At 34.9% G+C, this 23,272-nt stretch overlaps 1 protein-coding gene across 1 annotated transcript; it reads left to right on the plus strand.

Annotated features, from left to right (window-relative positions):
- Positions 1-220: 220 nt before the first annotated feature.
- LOC111477772 (protein MOR1-like) lies at positions 221-22,968 on the plus strand. Its single transcript, XM_023121658.1, has 54 exons — positions 221-380; positions 508-613; positions 743-866; positions 3,418-3,497; positions 3,589-3,766; positions 3,844-3,908; positions 4,903-4,985; positions 5,128-5,213; positions 5,391-5,504; positions 5,953-6,072; positions 6,240-6,342; positions 6,730-6,866; positions 7,508-7,573; positions 7,675-7,789; positions 7,969-8,006; positions 8,857-8,928; positions 9,043-9,162; positions 9,755-9,860; positions 10,274-10,386; positions 10,478-10,565; positions 11,268-11,368; positions 11,575-11,682; positions 11,800-11,905; positions 11,998-12,077; positions 12,173-12,322; positions 12,450-12,525; positions 12,615-12,739; positions 12,829-12,939; positions 13,018-13,167; positions 13,260-13,334; positions 13,419-13,500; positions 13,579-13,694; positions 13,800-13,901; positions 13,991-14,065; positions 14,184-14,279; positions 14,363-14,464; positions 14,561-14,662; positions 14,879-15,061; positions 15,139-15,250; positions 15,712-15,788; positions 15,971-16,050; positions 16,946-17,008; positions 17,442-17,571; positions 18,253-18,375; positions 18,465-18,542; positions 18,740-18,898; positions 18,986-19,144; positions 20,466-20,563; positions 20,726-20,882; positions 20,967-21,083; positions 21,233-21,328; positions 21,621-21,692; positions 21,948-22,221; positions 22,312-22,968. The coding sequence occupies exons 1-54, from the start codon at positions 221-223 to the stop codon at positions 22,581-22,583; spliced, it is 6,081 nt and encodes a 2,026-aa protein (XP_022977426.1). The 3' UTR covers positions 22,584-22,968.
- Positions 22,969-23,272: the final 304 nt, after the last annotated feature.

Here is a 23,272-nt window from a genome sequence, read left to right on the forward strand (position 1 = left end):
GAAATCTCTTTCTTCCACTCTCTCCCCATCGCTTCTTCTTTCGCGCTTCCCTTTTCCCCCTCTCTCTGTCTGTTCGCTCTGATTCAGGGCATCGCTTTGTAGCATTTCTTCGTCGAGACTTGCGTTCTGCCTGTCGCAGGTACTTGCCGTTGAGGAATATAGAGATAGAGACAATTCTGCATTTGTTTTTGTTGTAGATAGGATCAAAAGTTAGTAAAAAATGTCGGAGGAGGAGAAACTGCTTAAGGAGGCGAAGAAACTACCGTGGGAGGATCGGCTGTCGCACAAGAATTGGAAGGTCAGGAGCGAGGCCAACATTGATCTAGCAGCTGTATGCGACTCCATTACGGATCCTAAGGATTCTCGTCTCCGCGAATTTGGTGAGTCCACTTAGGTCCATTTCCACTTATTAGATCTGTTATAATGGCTCTGCAGCTCACCATTGACGATCGAGTGTTTTGATTGGTATGGATCTTTGCTCATGCATTTCGTTTCTGATTTCTTTAGGTCCGTTATTTAGGAAGACCGTCGCGGATTCTAATGCACCAGTGCAAGAGAAGGCACTGGATGCATTAATTGCTTACTTACGAGCTGCTGACGCAGATGCGGGGAGGTGGAAATTCTTTTGTTGCTCTATCTGAACCCGTAACTTTATTTAGTCATCCACATTTGTGTTTCTGGTTCTTTAGAGTTACCGGTTAACGTTCTGATTGTATTTTCTTTTGGAAATTGTCGTTTATAGGTTTGCCAAAGAAACTTGTGACGCAATTGTTGCAAAATGCTTAACTGGTAGACCTAAGACCGTGGAGAAAGCCCAAGCAGTGTTTATGCTCTGGGTAGAACTAGAAGCCGTGGATGTTTTCCTGGTATTTTTTTCCTAATCCCATAGTTTCAAGCATTGATTTTAGAATGTAGCATTTTGATGCCAGCGGTTTATATTCCATGGTTCACGTTTCAATCATTAGGAAGTGTGCTAGCATACTGTATACAGTTTTTGAAGATTGAGAGTGGTTTATGAGATTCATAGAGAATATCACTTTTTGGAGGTGTACATGCTTTGGCAGCTTTCAAGTATGGAGGCTTTGCTTCTTTTTTCTTTTGGGTAAAACTTAAAAGTTAATTTTCTAACTACTCATATGATTCCAATAATAATAATATCAAATTCATGTGTTATTCCACCAAATTATACTTTAACGACCAGGACTAGATTTTAAGACACAGTTATAACTATACTTACAGATACTTGGACGCATCATTAAATTTCTTGGTTACACCTGAATATTCAAAATAGGGAGAACGTGATCATATCTGTGCCTGGAGGAAGAAGCATACTTATTTCACATTGGTCGTGAATAAGAAATAAGTGTATTGATCTGTGTCAATGGAGAGACTAGTACGTCCATGGAGGCTGCATTAAAGAGCTCTAGTGAGCTATTTTTGTTATTATTATTTGATGAGAGACAAGACGTATATCATGCACGTGATCGAAAAATACAGCCTAGGGCAATTGGGAAGAAAGAACCCTCTTCCACACCAAAAAGATTGAAAGGGAGCTTTACTAAAAGTAATTGATTATTTATAATTAGTTAATTTATTTTACTTGTAGAAGCCCACAAGAAGCAAAAGAAACAACCAAAGAAAATTGGTCCCTACCCTTGTTAATTTCAACATCATGATACTTGAGACTAGGATAAAATCACAAGATTATTACATATAATCAACATATAGCATTTTGTTGATGACACAAAGCCTTTTGAAATAATTCTCTTGTTAAATTACAAGAAACATTTTAATTCAGAAAAGGAAATGTACTAAAAGGGGAGAGGAGGATAGGCTCAGCTTGTGGTAAGGTATAGAGCAAGTTTGGTATGAACTTTCGAGATGAGGCCATTTGGAAGCTTGACTAAACAAAAGCATACACAATGAAGTCGGTCTGTTATTTTGGCTCTTAAAAAGAGAGAAAAGCAGCCTATACCCATTTGTTATCAAGACGATTGGGATGAAAGAAATACAAGGAGACGAAATTCTTGCTATGGACATAGTTTTTTGTAGCTTCAACATGTCAGATAAGGTTCAAGAGAGGAACCTACTTTGTGTCAAGTGCATTAGAAATGAAGAGTGTAGCGACTATTTCTTCATTTTTTTTTGGGTAAGCTCATTGTTCTTTTTGTTCGAATGAATAAAGAGTTCATTGATGCCTCCTTGCTCACTTCTTTGTTGACCAATTTCTGTTCCCATGTAGGAGTGAGGGATATTCGCTTCTGGTATTCTAGTCCATCTAGGGAATTTTCATGTAGCTCTTTTTTCTCTATCTTTGTGGGTCCATCCCTCTGATTAGTGTCCTTAATCTCCTTGCTTTGGATGGTTTGAGTCCTCAAGAATGTCACTTTTTTGCTTCATAGATCTTCCATAGGAGAATTAACACCATGAATTGTATTCCAAGAGTGTGGTGTAGCTTAAGTGACATGCTTGAGTTTTCTCCAAGAAGTCTAACTTAAGATCTTATTATTATTCAAAAGACGAAATCCTCTATTTGCAGGTAATTGGAAAACAAACTGAGTATTTAAAGTACCAAAGAGAAACTGAAAAGATTTAACCCAAACTAACAATCTGATTCTCCACATCATATTGTTTCAGTTTTCCCTTTATCTTTTTAGTTTCTTAAATGCCCTATTGGGAGCGGCTTAGATTCCTACATACTTTTGGGTGGGGTGAGAATCCCTTTGCTGTTTGGACCTAGATCATGTCCTCTAGATTTGTGATTTTTCCATTGTTGTTTGAAGTTGTTGTTGTTGTTTTTTTTTTTTTTAACATGTACAACTTTAACTTAGCTAACTCTAAGAGTTGTAAGGAGACGATTGGGGAGCTTCTTCTCCATGCGCTTTTCGTTAGGGGTAATTTTTGGGGGAATAACACATTGTTGATTGCTGGATTGATGACTGGAAACATAATCTATTGAAGCAACCCTAAAATAGTTTACATAGGTTGTGGTTTTCACTGAAGGTTAAGTTTAATAATTGTTTCGAATAAAAGAATTCCTGGTTATTATGCTGCCAAAGCACGATAATATGAAGTCCATCGATATGTTGCTAAACTCTCTTTGTCCGTTGATGGTTTCCTTGATACTGTGCTAGGATTTATATTTGAGTCTAGCATGAGCTTATGTTTCTCAATATATAAACTAACTTGCTTTTATCGTATTTTTTTGAAGTTTTTTCTGAATGCTGGCAGTGATTTTTTTTTTTCTTTTTGCAAACTGCATTTTCATTTTTTTCCTTCGTTTCATCAGTAACATATATTTCAGATCTTTTAAAATAAAAAACTAACGCAAACTGCAATTTCAATTCATTTGACATTTATATACATGTATTGAGGCTTATTCTTGCATCTCACATCAGAAGGTTTATGCTATTATAGGATGCAATGGAAAAAGCTATAAAGAATAAAGTTGCAAAAGCAGTTGTCCCTGCAATTGATGTCATGTTTCAAGCTTTGAGGTTTGTATTTTGATATTGATGGTGTAAATTTTTTGTCATTTATTTTTTATTTTATTGTGTAATTCATTTATGATTTTCCTCATGAAAATAGTGACTTTGGAGCAAAAGTAGTTCCTCCAAAACGAATTTTAAAGATGCTTCCAGAACTCTTTGACCATCAAGATCAGAATGTTCGCGCATCTTCTAAGGGATTGACGCTTGAGCTTTGTCGTTGGATTGGGAAAGACCCAGTGAAGTCTATATTGTTTGAAAAAATGAGGGATACAATGGTATGATGAATATTGATAGCTAATATAACGTCCTTTATCAGTTCCTAAATGTAATTTTTTTTATCTTGAATTTTCAGAAAAAAGAGTTGGAGGCTGAGCTTGTCAATGTTACGGGGTCTGTTAGGCCTTCTCGGAAAATAAGGTTAACAACATCTTGTCTCTTTACATTCTTGCCAGTGCAACTTCATTTTTTATTTATTTATTTATTTATTTATTTTGTAAAGATATTATTACTATTGGCCTGATGGTGATTAGATCATGTCCTCTAAGCTGCCTTTATTTACTTGCCGTATTCACTTCAATTTTCTTTCATTGGAATGGCTACCATGTCGTTTTATTTTGATAACGAGATCTTATTTTTACTGGGATATTGGCAATTGTTTTTTCTTTTTCCTTTTGGGTTTGCTAACACCAATGGTAGACTTGAGATAAATTTTGTTTTATCAGTTTAAAGGTATAATTTTTTTTAGTTGAAATTATGTTGACATTTTAATATGCTGACATGTTGAATGTTGTTGCTGTGTTGACAATTTCAAGCATTGTTAATTTGAGGATAAATTGAAAATGCTGCTATTATTGAAGAGAGAATGTAGAGAGAGGGAATAAGCAAGCTGTAGAGTATTGTGGGTGTCATACTGATGATTGGTGGGTGGACAACTAAACTTATGGTACTTATCTTGTATGTAGCTTCTTGCCGCAAGGTATAACATAGCATAATACCACAAAAATTCTGCGTCTACTGTTAATGCTGGACAAAGTTTAATAGTGGTTTTCCTCACATTAATTATTAACTATTCTCTATTGTTTTTCCCTCTTTTCTTCCCCTACTTTTTAAACCGTTCAAATGATTTTTTTATTCTTCAAATTCATAAATTTGGAACTTCAACTTATTTTTCGATATTAATATTTTCTCTATTGATTTCTTACTGATAGTATCTTGGTTGTTTAACAAGATGATCTCTGTTTTGTGGTTAATTTTGAATTTTGTATGATGTTATGAATTATAACTTTATACGTTTTTTCAGCTTTTATATAAATCCCACATTAGCTATTTTTATATTGAACTTTTTCATAGCAGCCAATTTAAAGGTTTCCTTATTGTATTCCTGTTGAGATTAATTATGTTACTTAGTTAGGTCCGAGCAAGACAAAGAGCCAGAAAAGGAAGATGCTTCTGAGGCTGTTGGTACAGGACCTTCTGAAGAATCTGTAACTGATGGTATGTAGATGTTTACATATCAGTTTTCTTCATTTATTGTGATTAATTTTTGTTTGTCTAATGCTATGTATTTTGAGCAACATGAACAAAGCATTTATTAATCACTAAAAGCTTCTGACATTTAATACCCTTCAATTGTCAGTTCCTCAGGAAATAGATGAATATGATCTTGTTGATCCAGTAGACATATTGACTCCATTGGAAAAGTCAGGATTTTGGGATGGAGTGGTTGGTGATTTTGACCTTTTTCAATATACATTTTCTATTAAAATATAAATTGTAATATGTATTGTAATATATATCTACTTTTGTTCCTACTAGCTGATTAAACTTAATGTTGATAACCTTGAACTTCACTAGTTTTGCTACCCCACAAACTTTTTTGTTTATTCTTGTTTTCTTTAGAAAGCTACAAAATGGTCAGAAAGAAAAGAGGCTGTTGCTGAACTAACCAAACTTGCTTCAACGAAAAAGATAGCCCCTGGTGACTTTTCAGAAGTTTGTAGAACTTTAAAGAAGGTAAGATATCGTCTCTGTGACCCTTTTTTCTCTCTCAGGGGCTTGAATGGATTTCTTTGGCCAATCATATTTCTGTCGGTCTTTCAATTTGAAAAATAATTATGATAGGTCTCTGATTTCAATACCCTAGTCTGCAACTGGCCACCCAATGAACAAGACACTTTTGCTGCTTTGCAGTGCTAGTCTAGTATTCTCTATTCTGTAGCAAATATGTGATGGTGTAACATTCTTATATGTATCAATCATGTATATCATTTTTATATTACATTTCAGGGTCGTTTATAAGAAAAGCATTTACAAAATTGGATCTGTTTAATCAGTAACCTTAATTTTCTTGCAATCCATTATAGTTACCTGAATTTGCTTGCACATATTGAAGAAAGATTACTTGCTTGAAAAAAGGTTCCACTATTTGACTTACCAACAAAATTTTGGACAATCATCACAGCTGATTACAGATGTGAATATTGCTGTTGCTGTCGAATCCATTCAAGCTATTGGCAATCTTTGCAGGGGTCTCAGAGCCAACTTTTCTGGGAGTTCACGATTCCTATTGCCAGTTTTACTTGTATGTATAATAGCTCATATTTTCCCCTAAATTGTTAAAAATATCTCAATCAAGATATTTTTTTCCGTTCATGTCACAACGATGTTATATTTTCTTCTCTTCTTGTTAATGAATTGTTTTTGGCATTCTTCAGGCCATGCTAACAATTGGATTCGTGGTTTTTATAGGAAAAACTGAAAGAAAAAAAACCTGCTCTGACGGAGTCATTAACTCAAACTCTCCAAGCGATGCATAAGTCTGGATGCCTAAGTCTTTCTGACGTCATTGAAGGTGAGAGTTCTATTTGTTAGATTTGTCCGATAACAATTTTTAGGTAATGTTTGGGTCATAGTGTTTTTATTATTATTTTTTTAATGAGAAAAACAACATTTCATTGAGAAAATTGAAAGAATACGCAGGTACCTACAAAAATGAAGCCCACAAAAGGGAGCACTACTAAAGAATGCTTACGATTATCCAAACCAAGAAAAAAAAATAGAGAATTAGGAGAATGGTTTAAGCTGTTCAAACTTTATTCTTTCATCCCTAATTTTTTTATACCTTTTTATATCATTTCCAATTAAGAGGGACATTTTTTTGTTGTCATTCTTTAGACTATGGTGTTCTTTCCTTAGTAAAATAAGGTGGGAATGATTTTAATCATTGCTTTTGTGGCAGATGTCAAGACAGCAAGCAAAAACAAAGTTCCTCTTGTCCGCTCATTGACTTTAAGCTGGGTTACTTTCTGTCTTGAAACTAGTAACAAAGCTGTTGTCCTGAAGGTGCATAAGGAATATGTCCCTATATTTATGGAGGTCAGTGAATCCCATACTTTAAGATTTTCTATGGTTAGTTTTTTAGTGTGTTATTTCAGAATTGTTTTATTTTCATCTTGTGCACTCTTTATTTCAGAATTCTCCATGTTTGTTTCTTTCAATTTATTCTTCTTCTTTCATGTTGTGGCCTGTGGGATGGGAAGTTTGGATTGTGAGAAACAAGACTGTTTCAAGGCATCGATACATATGGAAGGGATGTTTTCTATTTTGTCTTTTTTTCTTTATGCTTTCTGTTTGGCTTCCTTGTCAGCTAATTTCGTGAGTTACTCTACTTTGATGAGAGCAGTTGAAGCCTCTTTTTGTTGAGGCTTTGCCTGCAACTTATGTATATTATTCTAACAAATTAGTTTCCTGTTGGAAAATAAAGCTGTATCTCTTTTCAAATGGTTTCAAACAAGTATCATTTCTTATACATATGCGCAAGTGTGGGTAAACTATGTTTCTTATGCTTATATCATATTTACATGTGGGTATGCCAACATGTGGATTTTTTTGAACCCTAAATGTGGATTATTAACCCTTTCTCCTATTATTCTCTTTCTTAGGCTTTACCCATTTGTTTATGCTATTCATTTGTTTGTCTTACTGAATCTTAATATAAATTTTTTTCCCCATTTTAGAGCCTTAATGATGGGACCCCTGATGTGAGGGATACTGCCTTTTTGGCATTGGCAGCAGTAGCAAAGGCAAGTGATTTCAGTCAACTACATATTTTTACATACTTTTTTAAATTAATACTTTGATTCTGCTGCTGCTGCCGTAACAACTTTTTGCTTGACTATGCTAGTCGGTAGGCATGAGACCTTTGGAGAGGTCCGTGGAGAAACTGGATGATGTGAGAAGGAAAAGACTATCTGAGATGATTATGGGCTCTGAAAGCAGTGTACCTTCTAATGGCTCAGGTTATTGACATTGAGTTTCTAGTAACTCAGAAATTTGATTAAAGATTACCTAATTGATTTTTCTATTTCATTCATTTTCTAACTTCTGCATTTCTCGTTTTTTCCCTTTAAACTTTTAGCAAAGTTCACACTACTATAATTTATGTCAACTTTCTAAAGTATGTATCATGGCAATGCAGCAAACCAAGCTCCTGGTGCAAGTGTTTCATCAGTTTCGGTAGGTCATGGATATTAAGATGTTTTCTACCAATGTTCCCAGCTTTGTATATGCTATATAGTTTATATAATTTTCTTGAAACAATATATAAAATATGTTATTAAGAGCATTCTACCTTGAAATGATTCAAGTTTTTACTGTTTATGAATCCAAATGAATGATGCATTTCTATGTCATTTTCCTATTATGAGAACCAAAGCTTTCCGACAAACATGAGAAGGAACAGAGTTGCATTTGTATATCCTATACACATTGCATGACTTGGTGCCATGATTAAATGGGCAAGCTGTAAGCGCTCATATACCTCACAGTTACAAGTCATAGGTTTAAACCATGGAAGTTATCTGCCTTTAAGGGTCATATCTGGTAAACCCATATGCCTCTCTATGATTTCTGGATACTTAATCTTGTAAAGTTGGGCTGGCTTGTGGATTTTTCAACGTGTGTGTAATAGTATGAATATCCATGATTAGAAAAAGAACACATTTGTCTGTGTTAGTTTTTTTGATAGAAAACGAAAGTTACTTGTATAAGATAATAATAAAGAGTAAAAAGATGAGTTATATTATCAAAGAGGTGAACTTTCCAGATTGAATATCCCTCTCCTTCCTGTTTTGATGTATCGGTCGTTCGTGGATGTTATTATTAACAATCAGTTGGATCTTATATTGGTTTGTCTCCACATGGTACCTTAGTCCTGTCTTGGTCCTAGTTTCTCATTTTCTATTCTTTTAGTATTTGCTTTCTCTTCATCAATATTTAAACTGTTTCTTACAGAAAAATCTTATTTTTTTTTTTATTTTCTTAGTTATTATTTTATGGTGATATAATGGATTGAATATTTATGCAGGATTCAGGCGGTTTATTTGTCAAAAAATCTGCAGCAAGCATGCTTAGTGGAAAGAGGCCTGCACAGGCAGCTGTGAGTTAATTTTACCAGTGTTCTGGTTTCCAATGCAAAAAAATTTATTCATTACTTGTGCAATACTTTCTTGTCATTATAATATATTCTTATAGTTCTATGTATATTTGCCAGCCTTCTAGTAAAAAAGGAAACTCGGCGAAATCAGGCACCAATAAGAAAGCAGATGGTAGTGTACCTAGTGGAGCTCCACCAAAATCTTCCAAGCCCATTGAAGTTCCAGAAGATGTTGAGGTAATCTAATAATTTGTCTAGTATGTGCTAGGGGCCTATAGTTCTATCTTGTCATGGATTTGGTTGGTGGGATCATTCTGAAGGTTTTTGATGTTTCTTCTACTGCTTTGAGATTGTTTGCAGTGGCATGGCTCACAATCAGTGTAGTTGTTTCCATTATACCAACAACAATTTTATGCTTGGCTGCAATGTCCCGGCTTTTGGATTTTGGTTGGAGAGGATCTTTTTTTTTTTTTTTTTTTTTTTTTTTTTTTTTTTTTTNTTTTTTTTTTGTTTTTTTTTTTTTTTTTTTTTTTTTTTTTTTTTTTTTTTTTTTTTTTTTTTTTTTTTTTTTTGGTATTAAGTTAAGACATTGAGTCTGCTTGCGATGACAGTAGATTGTTATGTTTGTTCCAGGAATATAACTTATATGCTAGCTTCTTTTATTCTCATACTGAATTTCGGTTGGAATTCTAATTTTCTATTTGTGCTTGTTTTCTGAAGATCAAAGGAAGGTTTTATTGATTTGCTTCTTACAAGAAATATCTTTGTTTATGGTTGGTTGCTTTTTTATGTATTGACTAATTTTGCTGTTTTCACTAAACATTTGTAGCCGGCTGAGATGAGTCTTGAGGAGGTGGAGAGCAGATTAGGTTCTCTTGTTGAAGCAGATACAGTTTCTCAATTGAAGAGCACTGTGTGGAAAGAACGACTTGAAGGTTCTCATATTAATAAACTGTTGTTATTACCTATTGTCTTAGTAGTTACTCTTATGTTCTTAAACTCCTATAGCACTTTTACTGCTAATGAATGTTAAAAGGCAAATTTGTTTCTGGATTGTACCTGCTAAATAAATAACCGTTTTTCACTTTTCTCTCCATTTCAATCCTGGATACTAAACAACTTTAGTTGTCTAGCTAACAACAGTTATGTTTTAAGCTTGATGCTCAAATGGAACAAAACCTAGTAATATTCATTTAAATAACAAAAGTTGGCCAATGTGGGACTGCATATTGGTTAATTCAGCATAATATATCTAGCTCTATTTTTCAGGGTTGGTTCCCTTTTGTGGATGTGCGGCGGACTAATTTGTTATTGCATTGACTCTAAAAAATTATAACTTATGTTTCAGCAATATCTTTATTGAAGCAACAAGTGGAAGGTTTGGAAGATCTTAACCCATCAGTTGAGATACTTGTTCGTTTACTTTGCATTATCCCTGGTTGGAGTGAGAAAAATGTTCAGGTTTTATTCTAACACTGCTACTTTACATTTCTCTTATTTATATGCTTTGGTGGGTTATTATATAGTGATGCGCTCAAGCTGAATGATGCAGGTTCAGCAACAGGTTATCGAAGTCATTACTTATATAGCCTCCACTGCAAAAAAATTTCCAAAAAAGTGTATTGTACTTTGCCTTTCAGGTGGGTACCTTGGACCTTTGCAATAGTTACACTTGATTAATCTTGATAGCATAAGTTTTTTAAGGAAACTTATTTTCCCTGATCCAGCCTAATAGTTAAAATTGATTATTCTCGAGCAAAGAAAATCTCAAAATAAACTATATTAGCAAATAAATCCACTCCCGATTTCAAGTATAACCAAATGTATTTCCACAGGTCATGACCATTAACTAACAGAAACTTGCTGAAAAGCCTGCCAATTCGAGTTGATAATAAAAGGAGTATAATTAGAAAAAGTTTTTGAGAAGAATTACAGTGAAAAGCTATGAAACTAAGCCAACTCCAAGATTTCCAATTTCGTTCCCTTTGCATCGAAAATTCAGTTTCTTTCCAACCAAATTTCCCAAGCCAAATCTTTTTTAGTCTTGACTCAAAGAATCTTTGACCAAACAAAAGCTGCTCAATTTTATCTGTAGCCGTTTCATCAAAGACCCTGGAGCTTGAAACAGTTGTGATAACTGAAACAAAAAATTTCAAAAATTATGAAAATCTCAGTTTCTTTTGTAAAAAAGCTAAAAATTCTAGCTGTAAGAGAATAGGGACGTTCCACTCAGCATCGTTTCCCTTTCTTTCAACATTTTTTTTTTTTTAAAATTTATGAAATTTTATTTTACATTGGTAACCAGTGGAAATATGAATACCTTTATATTACATACTTGATAGGTATAAGTGAACGTGTAGCAGATATTAAAACTCGTGCTCAAGCGATGAAGTGCCTTACCACTTTTTCAGAAGCAGTTGGTCCAGGATTTATTTTTGAAAGAGTATGCTTCTATGGATTATATAACCGGCATTTCTATTATGGCAAAATCCATTTTCACTTTTGTACCTTTATACATCTGTCTATAATTCTGCATGTTTATTATTGTTTGTGCTTAAAGTAGATTAGACAGAATTTTCAAGTAATTACCGTCTCTATAAATTTGTTTTTTTCTTCTATATATTAAATTCTATTCCTTCAAACTCTTAGCTCTTTAAAATCATGAAAGAGCACAAAAATCCGAAGGTCCTTAGTGAGGGACTGTTGTGGATGGTTTCTGCTGTGGAAGACTTTGGTATATCTCTATTAAAACTCAAGGTACTTGGTTTTTCTTTGTATTTGAAAATTGGAAGCCTTTTGGTTATTCTTTCTGAATATTTTATGGTTTCATTGTTGTATGATCTATTTACTAATGGAGGAAAATAAATCTCACAGGATTTAATTGATTTCTGTAAAGAAACTGGTCTTCAGTCTAGTGCTGCTGCTACAAGGAATGTTACTATTAAGCTTTTGGGTTGCGTGCATAAATTTGTTGGACCAGGTGACTGTATCCTTCCTTTCTGTTTCTTGGACTGTATCTTGAACCCTTGATATTATAATTCCACCTCTCTAACCTTCTTTCAATTTTTGCAGATCTTAAAGGTTTTCTTTCGGATGTGAAACCTGCACTGCTCACTGCAATTGACACTGAATTTGAAAAAAATCCATTCGAGGTATGTTAGGCCGTAGATCATACATACAAAAACCCTAATTTATTTTTGTATTGGATTCTGTGTTTTTTAGAGTTCATTTGTCTATTATATTTTAGGGTGCTGCTGCTGCTACAAAAAGAACAGTTAGGGCAGAAGAACTAACATCATCATCATCTGTTAGTGGGATGGATGGCCTGCCACGCGAAGATATCAGTGGGAAGATTACACCTACACTGCTGAAGAATTTTGAAAGTCCTGACTGGAAGGTTCTACTATTAGTTTTAAAAATTGTAGTCCACTGCGTTTGTTTAGTGTTTTCTGTTTAATAGTTGACTTTACTAGAAATTATTTATTTAACTGCTTATTGTTTAATACGCGTTTCTCACATTTCAGGTCCGCTTGGAGTCTATTGAAGCTGTGAATAAAATGTTGGAAGAAGCTAATAAACGCATTCAACCTACTGGAACATGTAACCTACTGGGACATTCCCCTCCCCTCCCCCCCCCCCCCCCCACCCCCCCTTCCATTTTGATTATTTTTGTTTGTTTATTATTCCAGCTGACTTACTTGGAGCTTTAAGAGGGCGCTTGTATGATAGCAATAAAAATTTGGTCATGGCAACTTTGGCAACCATCGGTAATGTTGCATCTGCTATGGGGCCATCTGTTGAAAAGTCAGGCAAGGTTTGTTGTGAATCCTTAGATAATTTCTTCTTAGTCTTTTACTCTTTGGGAAGTTGAACTTAGTCCTTAGGGCTTTATCTTGTTCACAGGGAGTGCTGTCGGATGTCTTGAAATGTCTTGGTGACAACAAGAAGCATATGAGGGAAGCCACTTTGACTACTTTAGATGCCTGGCTAGCTGCTGTCCATTTTGATAAAATGGTATGTCTTCATCCTCTAAGGTAATGTTGCAATCAATGTCTAACTCTATATGACAGTAGATATTTGTCCTTTCTCCAGATTCCCTACATGACATTAGCTATAGTGGATAATAAGGTCAGTGCAGAAGGGCGGAAGGACCTTTTGGAATGGCTGTCGAAGAAGCTTTCTGGAATCAATGATTCTTCTGATTCCATACAATTGCTTAAACCAGCTTGCTCTGCTTTGACGGTATCTATATTGCTGACAATTTGGTTGGAATTTTTGTGCATATATTTTACTTGTCCTTCTGTAATTCCTTATTAGAATAAAATTTAATGTAGGACAAGTCCTCTGATGTTCGAAAAGCAGCAGAGGCATGCATTACTGAAATTTTAAAAGCTGGGCGACAGGAAGCAGTATGCATCATGAAAATTATTCTGCATTTACGATTCTATTGAGTTCAGAGTATTCCTTTAATCTTCTGTCTTCCTTATCTTTAGGTTGAAAAAGTTCTTAAAGATATTAGTGGGCCAGCTTTGCCCCTTGTTCTTGAACGATTAAAACCCTATGGTGCATTTCAAGGTATGTTGCTAGCTCTTTTAGGTTACATTTATTTCTGTTTTACTTCGGAATTAAATTTATTCAACTCATTTCTCGTAGAATCCTTCGAGTCAGCTAAACAAATTACCTCAAGCTTGACATCCAAAACTGCTGTGAAGGTTGGAAAGGCCACTTCAAATGGTGTTGCTAAGCATGGAAGTAAAGCTATATCATCAGTATGTTTATCTTGCTAGAATCAGTAGCATTTTTAATATTGAACTAATTTAGCTACCCTATTAATTCTCTCTTTCCGGCCTCAATTCGCCCATCTATTTTTACAGAGAGGCACCATTACAAAGGGAAATAGGACTGAATCCTTAATATCTGCGCATGACTTGGCAGTTCAATCACAGGCTTTGTTAAATGTCAAAGACTCAAATAAGGTGCCTCGTCGTCTGGTCAACATCCTTCTACATGATCTTGTAAACCAATTTGCTTAAGTTTTTCATTTGATTGACTTGTTCATTTGTAGGAGGAAAGAGAGAGAATAATAGTTCGCAAGTTTAAGTTTGAAGAACCACGTATAGAGCAGATTCAAGACCTTGAGGTTTGTATATAACTGTGCTGTGTATCTGTACTTGTTGAATGAATTTTATTTTGTGGTCTAATTTCCGAATGTTCACATAGATACATTTTTAAATTTCTGAATTGTTGTTTCCATGCAGAACGATATGATGAAGTATTTCAGGGAGGATTTGCAGAGAAGGCTGTTAAGCACTGATTTTAAGAAGCAAGTTGATGGTCTAGAGATGCTGCAAAAGGTGTTTTGCTTGGGAATGCTGTCTTTTATATTTTGATGACACATTCCAAAATGTCATATTTACAAACTTTTTTGATTCTCCAGGCACTTGCGTCAATTGGAAAGGATATTATTGAGGTTTTAGATATTCTATTGAGATGGTTTGCTCTGCAATTTTGTAAATCAAATACAACATGTCTATTAAAGGTATAGCTTAGACTTTCCCTAAACACATACTTCCTTTCCACTTTTTTGCACACATTATTTTCCATCTGGGATTTCTAATTAGGTAGAAATGATCAGGTGTTAGAGTTTCTTCCTGAACTTTTCGAGACCTTGAAGGAGGAAGGTTACTGTATAAATGAGTCTGAAGCGGCTATCTTCCTTCCATTCTTGATAGAGAAGGTGCTTTATTGTGCTCTGGATTTTCTTTCAAGTAGTTGATTGTGTGTGTATGTGTTTTTTTTTTCTTTGTTTTTTTGATGAGGAACAAACTTTTGATTGTATGAAACTTTGTGTTGTTTAGCTAATGTTGAGATGCCGAATTGTTTCATGCATTGTTGTTGTTTATTCTAATTTGTTTTGTATCTGCAAAAGACACTTATGTGCACTATGCTGCAGTTGGGTCACAATATTGAGAAAGTGAAGGAAAAGATGCGGGAGCTGACAAAACAAATCATACAGACTTACTCTGCAACAAAAATGTTTCCTTACATACTAGAGGGTTTACGTTCTAAAAACAATCGCACTCGGATTGAATGTGCTGACCTTGTTGGATTCTTAATTGATAATTATGGATCTGAGGTAAAAACGTTTAACAAGTTTTTGCATATATGAAATTTTTGGTTTCAACTAAATGCTTGTTTTTCCTCCTTTTTTAGATTAGTGGGCAGTTGAGATCGTTGCAACTTGTTGCAAGCTTAACAGCAGAACGTGATGGTGAAATTAGAAAAGCTGCTCTAAATACACTCGCTACTGGATACAAGATTCTTGGTTAGTCTTGATGTCTGCCCCATCAGGAGGGATCCAATGATAATGAAAATCCTTTTAGATCTGTTTTCTTTAACCTTCATCAAATGTTTTCCAGAACCACCAATGTCCTCTTAGTTTTATACTTGTGGTCTGACCAAATAGTTTATTGTTGTTGTTGTGTGTGTGTGTGTGTTTACAGAATTTCAGATCATATCCTTTGATAAGAAAATATAAATATGCTTTATGTATGTTTTTTCCTTCAATTATTTAATATTATATATTTCAGTTTGTAATATTGTATAGCATCGTCTTGTTAGCTTCATCATTTTTCTTGGTGGAGATAGCGAGAGACCAATGTTAATTTGGCTTCCTTTTCTTTTATTTATGCTCGAATAGATGAATTCTTTTTTTACCAGCTTTTTTCCTATCTTGTTGTGATAATTTTCCGTATGGCTGTGCTGAATGTTTGTTCTTCTTTGTAGGTGAGGAGGTATGGAGATATGTGGGAAAACTGACAGATGCTCAGAAAAGCATGTTGGACGATAGATTTAAGTGGAAGGTCTGTTTATATTTTACTTTTATATATGTTCATGCATGCTTGCAAACAACTTACATGCCTTGAATAATAGGATAGCTACAATATCATCGATACATGAATGTATAGATGTGCTAATTATGTCTGGAACTATAAATTACATGGTCTAGCTTCTACTATGTTCCCATTTTCATGTTCTTGTTCAGATAAGAGAAATGGAGAAAAAGAAGGAAGGGAAGCCCGGTGAAGCTAGAGCTGCTATGAGAAGGCCTCTTAGAGAATATGAGTATGAACCCGATTACAACAAATCATTTGTATTTTTTTTTTTCAATCGGTTTAATATGAAGCCTACTGGAGTGAGTATGTTTTCTGAAATGACTGTAGACCTACTTTGTGACAGTCTCGTAGGGAATATGTTTATGCTTCCTAGAGTGGAATAGTTGAAAGTGATGTATGGAGTTTACTTGAGTTTGTTTCCTGCTGCTACCGGCAGACCACGCAGGAAACACTATATTTTAATGGGACTTAAGAGGGTGCTCTTCTTTATTGTAGATGTTAGAATACATGACAAATGAAGCCATTCACTGGTTTTTAACTGTCGTGGTAAAAAAGTAAGATTGAATCAAGATTGGTTTGCAAGTTTACAACTTTCTAAGAACTTCGGAGGTCCTTGGTGTTCCTGTAGCAGAACCTTTTAAATGGACAAAACTCTGCTTAAATATGAAGATATGGACCCTTCCAGATGCATAAATAAAGATTTGGAATTAAAATTGAAACACTGTGATTATACTCATTGAAGGTTCTAAATAATTTCTTCTTAAGGAGGGTTGAAAGAAGTTGGATATCTTTTTTTGTCTCTTACTTGGTGGAAAGAATTCATCTTACGTTCATTATCTTCCATTTTTTTACAGTTTATCTTACCTGTTGGCCAATTGAAGGTCCTTTTTCTAGTCTCATGAGAAAGTTCCACCTCTTTTGTTTAATTTCACCATATCAGTGAAATGGATGGATGAATGTTTTTCAAGGGAAAAAATGCATGCATAATAGATGGACGTAACCATATTGTATGGCACTTATATTGAATTTTCCAGTTCTGGGGCTATTCTTCATCATAATATTCATTGAAGTATGGTTTTTTAGTCCCTTAACTTCTTAATCTTAGTTTTGTAATTTCTTTCTAGATCTGATGTAGCTGAGCAAAGTGGGGAAGTTTCTCGATCCATGTCCGGAACAATTTCAACAAGGTATTTGGAACTTTTTGATCTTTGAGACAATTTTCCGCATCATAAATGCAAAATGTATGCCTTGTCAAAGATAATTGTCTTCAGGCTGAATTATGTATCTCGATGCCATGAATGCTATGCCCTGTTTTTTCAGAGTTCTTTTGGGACCACTGGTTTGCTTTGTTTTGCCACTAGTTTTCTATGGTTTCTTTCTCTCTCCCTTGTGTTTGAGCAAGTCTCTTTGTATTTCATCAATGAATAGCTTCGTTTCTTATTAAAAAAAAGTGCTAAGTGCTATGTTCTTTGCTTTTTGGATGGGATGCCTATTTCTTTAAGTGATGTCGAGAAACAAGTCTTTATTTATCTAGTTTTTCATTGTACCATATTTGTGTTACATAACTTTTTATTTTATTGGACTCAAATTTCTTAGAGTTATTGGTTTTATTGTGTTTAGCTCCAGGAAAAATTATGGTTCTGAGCTTCATATGGAGAGGCAATCGGTGCCTCAACCACTTACAACGGCCAGTGGTCCCACAGACTGGAATGAAGCAATGGACATTATTTCTTTTGGCTCACCCGAACAGGTGAAAGACTTTTTTTTTTTTTCTGATGAATTTTTACTCCTAGGGGTTGCATTTGCCTTTTTATGTACAAATAGATACTCTTGATTTATGATTGCCTGCAACTTATCTTAATTTTTATGACGTCCTACAGTAGGATTAGGTTTCACATTGAAATATACTTGTAAACACTAAAGGTCTATGGAAATGCAACTGAAGAAATCTTAATTTTTAATGACGTATTACACTAGAGATTAGGTTTCACATTGAAATATACTTATAAATACTAAAGTTATAAAACCACACTCAAACATCGTAGACCAAAGTTAGGCAAATACTGTTTAACATTCCCAAGGTTCAAAGTCACTGAAGGATTCCTTTTTTCCATTTGAATTGGAATAGTTACATTAGAGCCAAAATCAGGCTTCCTAGAGGTTTTGTATATTTTATCTTCATGCGAAACAATCTATATATTCTCTTCAGTTCATATGATTTGCATATGCATGAGTGTATAATATTATGTATACTTCACTTATCGGCTTTTCCACCATTGATTACCTTTTCAGATGAATAGTATTAGGCACCTAGCTTCCGCTTCCTTTACATTTAAATAATTGACACCCGATTGTGGTTATCTTGTGTTTAAATAGTTTACTTGTGGGATTTGTCTTTTGAAATGTAATAAATATTGGACACCTTTTGCAGTCTGTGGAAGGAATGAAAGTTGTATGTCATGAGTTGGCTCAAGCCTCCAGTGATCCAGAAGGCAGTGCAATGGACGAGCTAGCAAAGGATGCTGATAGGCTTGTTTTATGCTTGGCAACAAAAGTACGAACAGAGCATTTTCAGCCTTCCATATTTGGATTTTCTTTGCTCATTTTGTGAATCGCTTGCCTCTTTACCTGTTCTGTGCATAGGTTGCCAAGACTTTTGACTACAGTTTGACTGGAGCTTCTTCAAGGTCCTGTAAATATGTTCTCAATACCCTTATGCAGGTGCTTACCAGTCAATTTTCATTGGGGTTCTAAGAAGTATGCTTTTGTGAATTCTACACAGGAGTTGTAGCAACTGAAAACATGCACTAAGTCTGCTGAAAGAATTGTTTTATATGAAATGTCCAATCTATTTCTTTTCTACGAGCTTTGTATGATGAAACCTTTCTTGTTCATTGAAAAGTTATTTTTTTCTGCAGACTTTTCAAAACAAAAGACTTGCTTATGCTGTCAAGGAGAATACTCTGGACAATCTTATCACTGAACTTCTTTTGTGGCTTTTGGACGAACGAGTCCCGCATATGGATGATGGCAGCCAACTTTTGAAAGCTCTAAATGTTTTGATGCTTAAGATTCTGGTCATTATTTTCTCAAGATGCTTTATTTTTGTAGGGCTTTTAGGGAATTGTTATTAACTAGTTAAAGCTGTATGTTTTTTCGTACAGGACAATGCAGATCGTACTTCTTCATTTGTGGTACTAATCAATCTGTTACGTCCATTGGAACCCTCAAGATGGCCTTCAACCGGGTCCAAAGAGTCATTCACTTCCAGAAATCAGAAGTTCTCTGATTTGGTTGTAAAATGTCTTATTAAACTTACAAAGGTAGGTCTGCATTACTCCCATTAGTTTAATTACTCCATTTTGTATACTTTTTTGAGCTATCATTAACTTACAAATTATTTTTAAAAATGTACATTTTATATGATAAATATGAAACACAAATTATCAAACTAAATGATACCACTCAAAATATTGTACTAAAAAATGCAACAAAAAAATAAAAATGTAATATAAATTATATAATAAAATGAAAAGGAAAAGAAAAACATGAACATAATTTTTTTTAAAAAAAAGGAAAAGTGAGCTAGAGGGTAGAGACTAAGAAAAAAGAGGAAATGGAACCCTCTCGTTTACCAAGCTGGGAATTTGAAAACATCAAAAAGAAAAGAATGCAACAAAAATTAAACTAAATATAAATTAAATATAAAAGAAAAGAAAAGCGTACGATAATTGAAAAGAAAAAAAAAAAGGAAAGGAGATGGGGAGGGGAGTGCATAAGAAAAAGGAGAAAAATACAAAAGTTTATCATGCTGAGGATTCGAACTCATGTCCCCAATTAACAGTACAACATTCCCCAAGCTGCCAAAGCTTTTTAGTCCTTAGATTAGAACTCTAGTTCACCAATATATTGGTGATGTCGTTGATATTTCATCGATATTGCTGATAACTTGCTGACATCAGTGCTATGGGAAGGACAAAAAAATTTTCCTTTGTATCGTTGTTGGAGTTGTGAAAGTGATATATCGACGTTATCAGACGATGTTTCACTCCATGGTCATACATGGAAATCTTGTTCCCAATTGCAAGTTGTGACTTTTCATCCCATGGACATCTTCATAGACAATGTTCAGGGCTGGTAGATTCAAGGAGGTCCCGGGTGACATTTTTCTAGACAAAATTATTACTCACTCTTCTTGAGGTTCTTGTTGCAACCTTTTTCCTCAGCTATACCTATGCTCTCTCTTAATGAATGTATGTGTTCTATCAAGAAAGAATAACAATCTCGAAAATGGGACTTGTGAATATTGGAGTGATACTTCTTAATTTCCCTTGTATACGTGGTGAAGTGCACACTGAAGTATGGGAAGTTCTTCAGAATTACTTATTGCTGGCTGGCATACTTCTTGAAAGAAAATTGCAGGATAAATTGCTTTGACATTTACACTACTCTTTTTTAAAGAAAAGAAAAATTAAAAAATTCAAGAAACAGGACTTCAGTATTATGGAAATGGTGTTTCTCTATTGCGTTGTGTTATGTATATGTATGTATGTGTGTATGTATGTACATACCATCAGATAAATTCTGGCTGTTCTCTTTTGTGGTCGAGAGAGATATTTAGGAATTGGCTTACTGGTGACACAGGTCCTTCAAAGCACTATATATGATGTTGATCTTGATCGCATCTTGCAAAGCATCCATTTATATTTACAAAATCTGGGGATGGAAGAAATTAGGAGAAGGTATCTATTGTATTTGGCATATGGTTTGTTTATGTAACATAAATAACTTGCCCCCCACACACACACACGCTTCGCACACCCCCCACCCCTCAAATAATTACAAAGATCTTACCTTTGGTTTATATTATTTATTTATGTGGCTCTTCTTCTTCCTCATTAAAGAGCTGGAGCTGATGATAAACCCCTACGAATGGTTAAAACTGTTCTACATGAACTTGTAAAGCTTCGTGGGGCTGCAATAAAGGGTCATCTCTCTATGGTTCCTATTGATATGAAACCTCAGCCAATTATTCTTGCATACATTGATCTTAATCTTGAGGTAGAACAATTTATATGGTCAATTCTATTATTATTATGTTACTGAGAAACTATGATAACTTTTGATGTCTCTACATCCAAGCAGACTTTAGCCGCAGCCAGAATGTTGACCTCAACTGGGCCTGTTGGCCAGACTCATTGGGGTGACTCAACAGCAAATAATTCATCTTCTGGCACACAGTCTGCTGATGCACAATTGAAGGTTATCAATTCCTTGCATACAATTTATACTTTCTTATCTGTCTTTGAAGTTATCGTCAGTTATGTTTACGTTGTTGCATTTATTTTCTTTTGCCTTTCTAACTTGCATCTTAGATAAATCATATTCTGATTTTCTGCATTTTACTGCAGCAAGAACTTGCTGCTATATTCAAGAAAATTGGGGACAAGCAGACATGCACCATTGGATTATATGAGCTATATAGAATAACTCAACTTTACCCAAAGGTAATGGACTATCTTCTTACATAAGTATTGTTAATAGTGGGTGTGTGTGTGAACAGAGAGAGGTAAGATTTTCATTCAGATGAAATACTACAATAAAGGCTCTATTACACAACTAGAGAAGAACGTTAATCAGACTCCCAGTTACAAGCGAGTGGCCTAGAACTTCAAATTTTGGGTTGGGCTTTGTATTTATGAGAGGATGACGATAACATGCTTTGTCTTTCTAAAATATAGAACTGAGAAGCCTCTGTTGTTTTCTTGGTTGCTTAGCATCATCTCTTGCTTTTCTCAGGTTGATATATTTGCTCAGCTTCAAAATGCAAGCGAGGCATTTCGCACATACATTAGAGATGGTTTGGCCCAGGTTTGTTTCTTTGTCCCTGCCGTGAATAACTACTGAGATATTGGAATTATCATGTCAACAGAATGTTTGAGGAGTTGAGGCTATGTTTTTACATTTTTCTCCAGCTTTAGTTGTGGACAATGTGTTATTGACTTTGTGCATATTGTGTATGGCATGAAAAAATTACTGCATCTCCGTGTCTATCAAATACAAATCGGTTGACTGTTCCTCATTATTGCAGCAAAACTACTTTTATATAATATAATTTCATTGCAGATGGAGAGGAATGCAGCAGCCGGAAGAACGCCTTCAAGTTTGCCATTGTCAACCCCTCCTCCAGCTTCCTTAACTTCTTCGCCCGACTTTGCACCCATGTCTCCTGTACATACCAATCCTTTAACTGAAGCAAAATCGCTGAATGTGAAACCTGAACCGGCTAACTTTACTTTGCCACCATCATATACTGAAGACAATCGGATAATTACAGCAAGAGGTCCCACGCCTGATTACTCACTTGGAGACCAAAGGAATGACAAATACATAAGCGGAGGTAAAATGTTACTGTTTTTTGAGTCGTGCTCCTCTTTTCTTATGTTTTCTTCTGGGATCTGATAGTGAAAAAAATTCCTGGAAAGCTCAGTAACGAGTGGGACACTTGATGCAATAAGAGAGAGGATGAAAAGCATGCAATTAGCTGCGGCTGCTGGAAACCATGAATCGGAAATCAAGCCGTTAATGTCTGTAAACGACAATTTGCACCAAGGAATGATTGCTCAAATGCCTCAAGTGTCTGAAGACGTCGGTGTCGAAAATTCTGCTAAAAGTGGGGTCCTTCCCATGGACGAGAAGGAACTATCTGGACTTCAAGCCAGGATGGAAAGACTTAAAAGTGGGTCTATTGAACCTCTGTGAAACAGACATAAGATTTGAGTGCTACCAAGATATCGAAGTCTGAATACAAGCCATTATCGTGTACGATAGAAGAGCAAAAAAGAAAAATGTGGATGCCGGTAATAGAGATTAGTGCATCTTTTTTATTGGTTGCTGGTGCTTATTTTTTAAGAGAGCAAGTTTATTGATATTTCAGGAAGGCGGGTGGTTAAACGTCGCCAGCATTTGTATTTGTGTTTTAAAGAATTGCTATTAAACCAATGGCAGTCACTTCCATTGCATATATATTTGGAATCACTTACAATATTATTATTCTTTTGTGCCCGTCAAATTCCCCCACCGTTAGGGTAAGCGGTATTCCCCACAGCGCTTTGAAAGGTAAATGAAAATATTTACTTCCAGCGTCTGATCATTGGTCATTCTTTATGAGCACTTCCTCAATTTAACAATCCCTTTGTGCTAAACAAAATATCAATGATTTAGGTGAGTAACAGTTTAGTGGTACAAGCCTTATCAGTGTAATGTAGTATTCCTTAAATATATATATCAATTATTTTAGGTTCATTTGCCAGAATGAATGAAATCTAGATGAGTTTTATTTGTATTATTTACAAAGTTGTCCATCATTTTTTTCTTCTTTCTAGGTTAGCCTCCTATAACCGTAAGATGCTAAGAAAAAGTAAACCCATTATCCTTCAATGCAAGAACGT

The sequence above is a fragment of the Cucurbita maxima genome, unplaced genomic scaffold (genome assembly GCF_002738345.1).
Source record: "Cucurbita maxima cultivar Rimu unplaced genomic scaffold, Cmax_1.0 Cma_Scf00004, whole genome shotgun sequence".
NCBI lineage: Eukaryota > Viridiplantae > Streptophyta > Magnoliopsida > Cucurbitales > Cucurbitaceae > Cucurbita > Cucurbita maxima.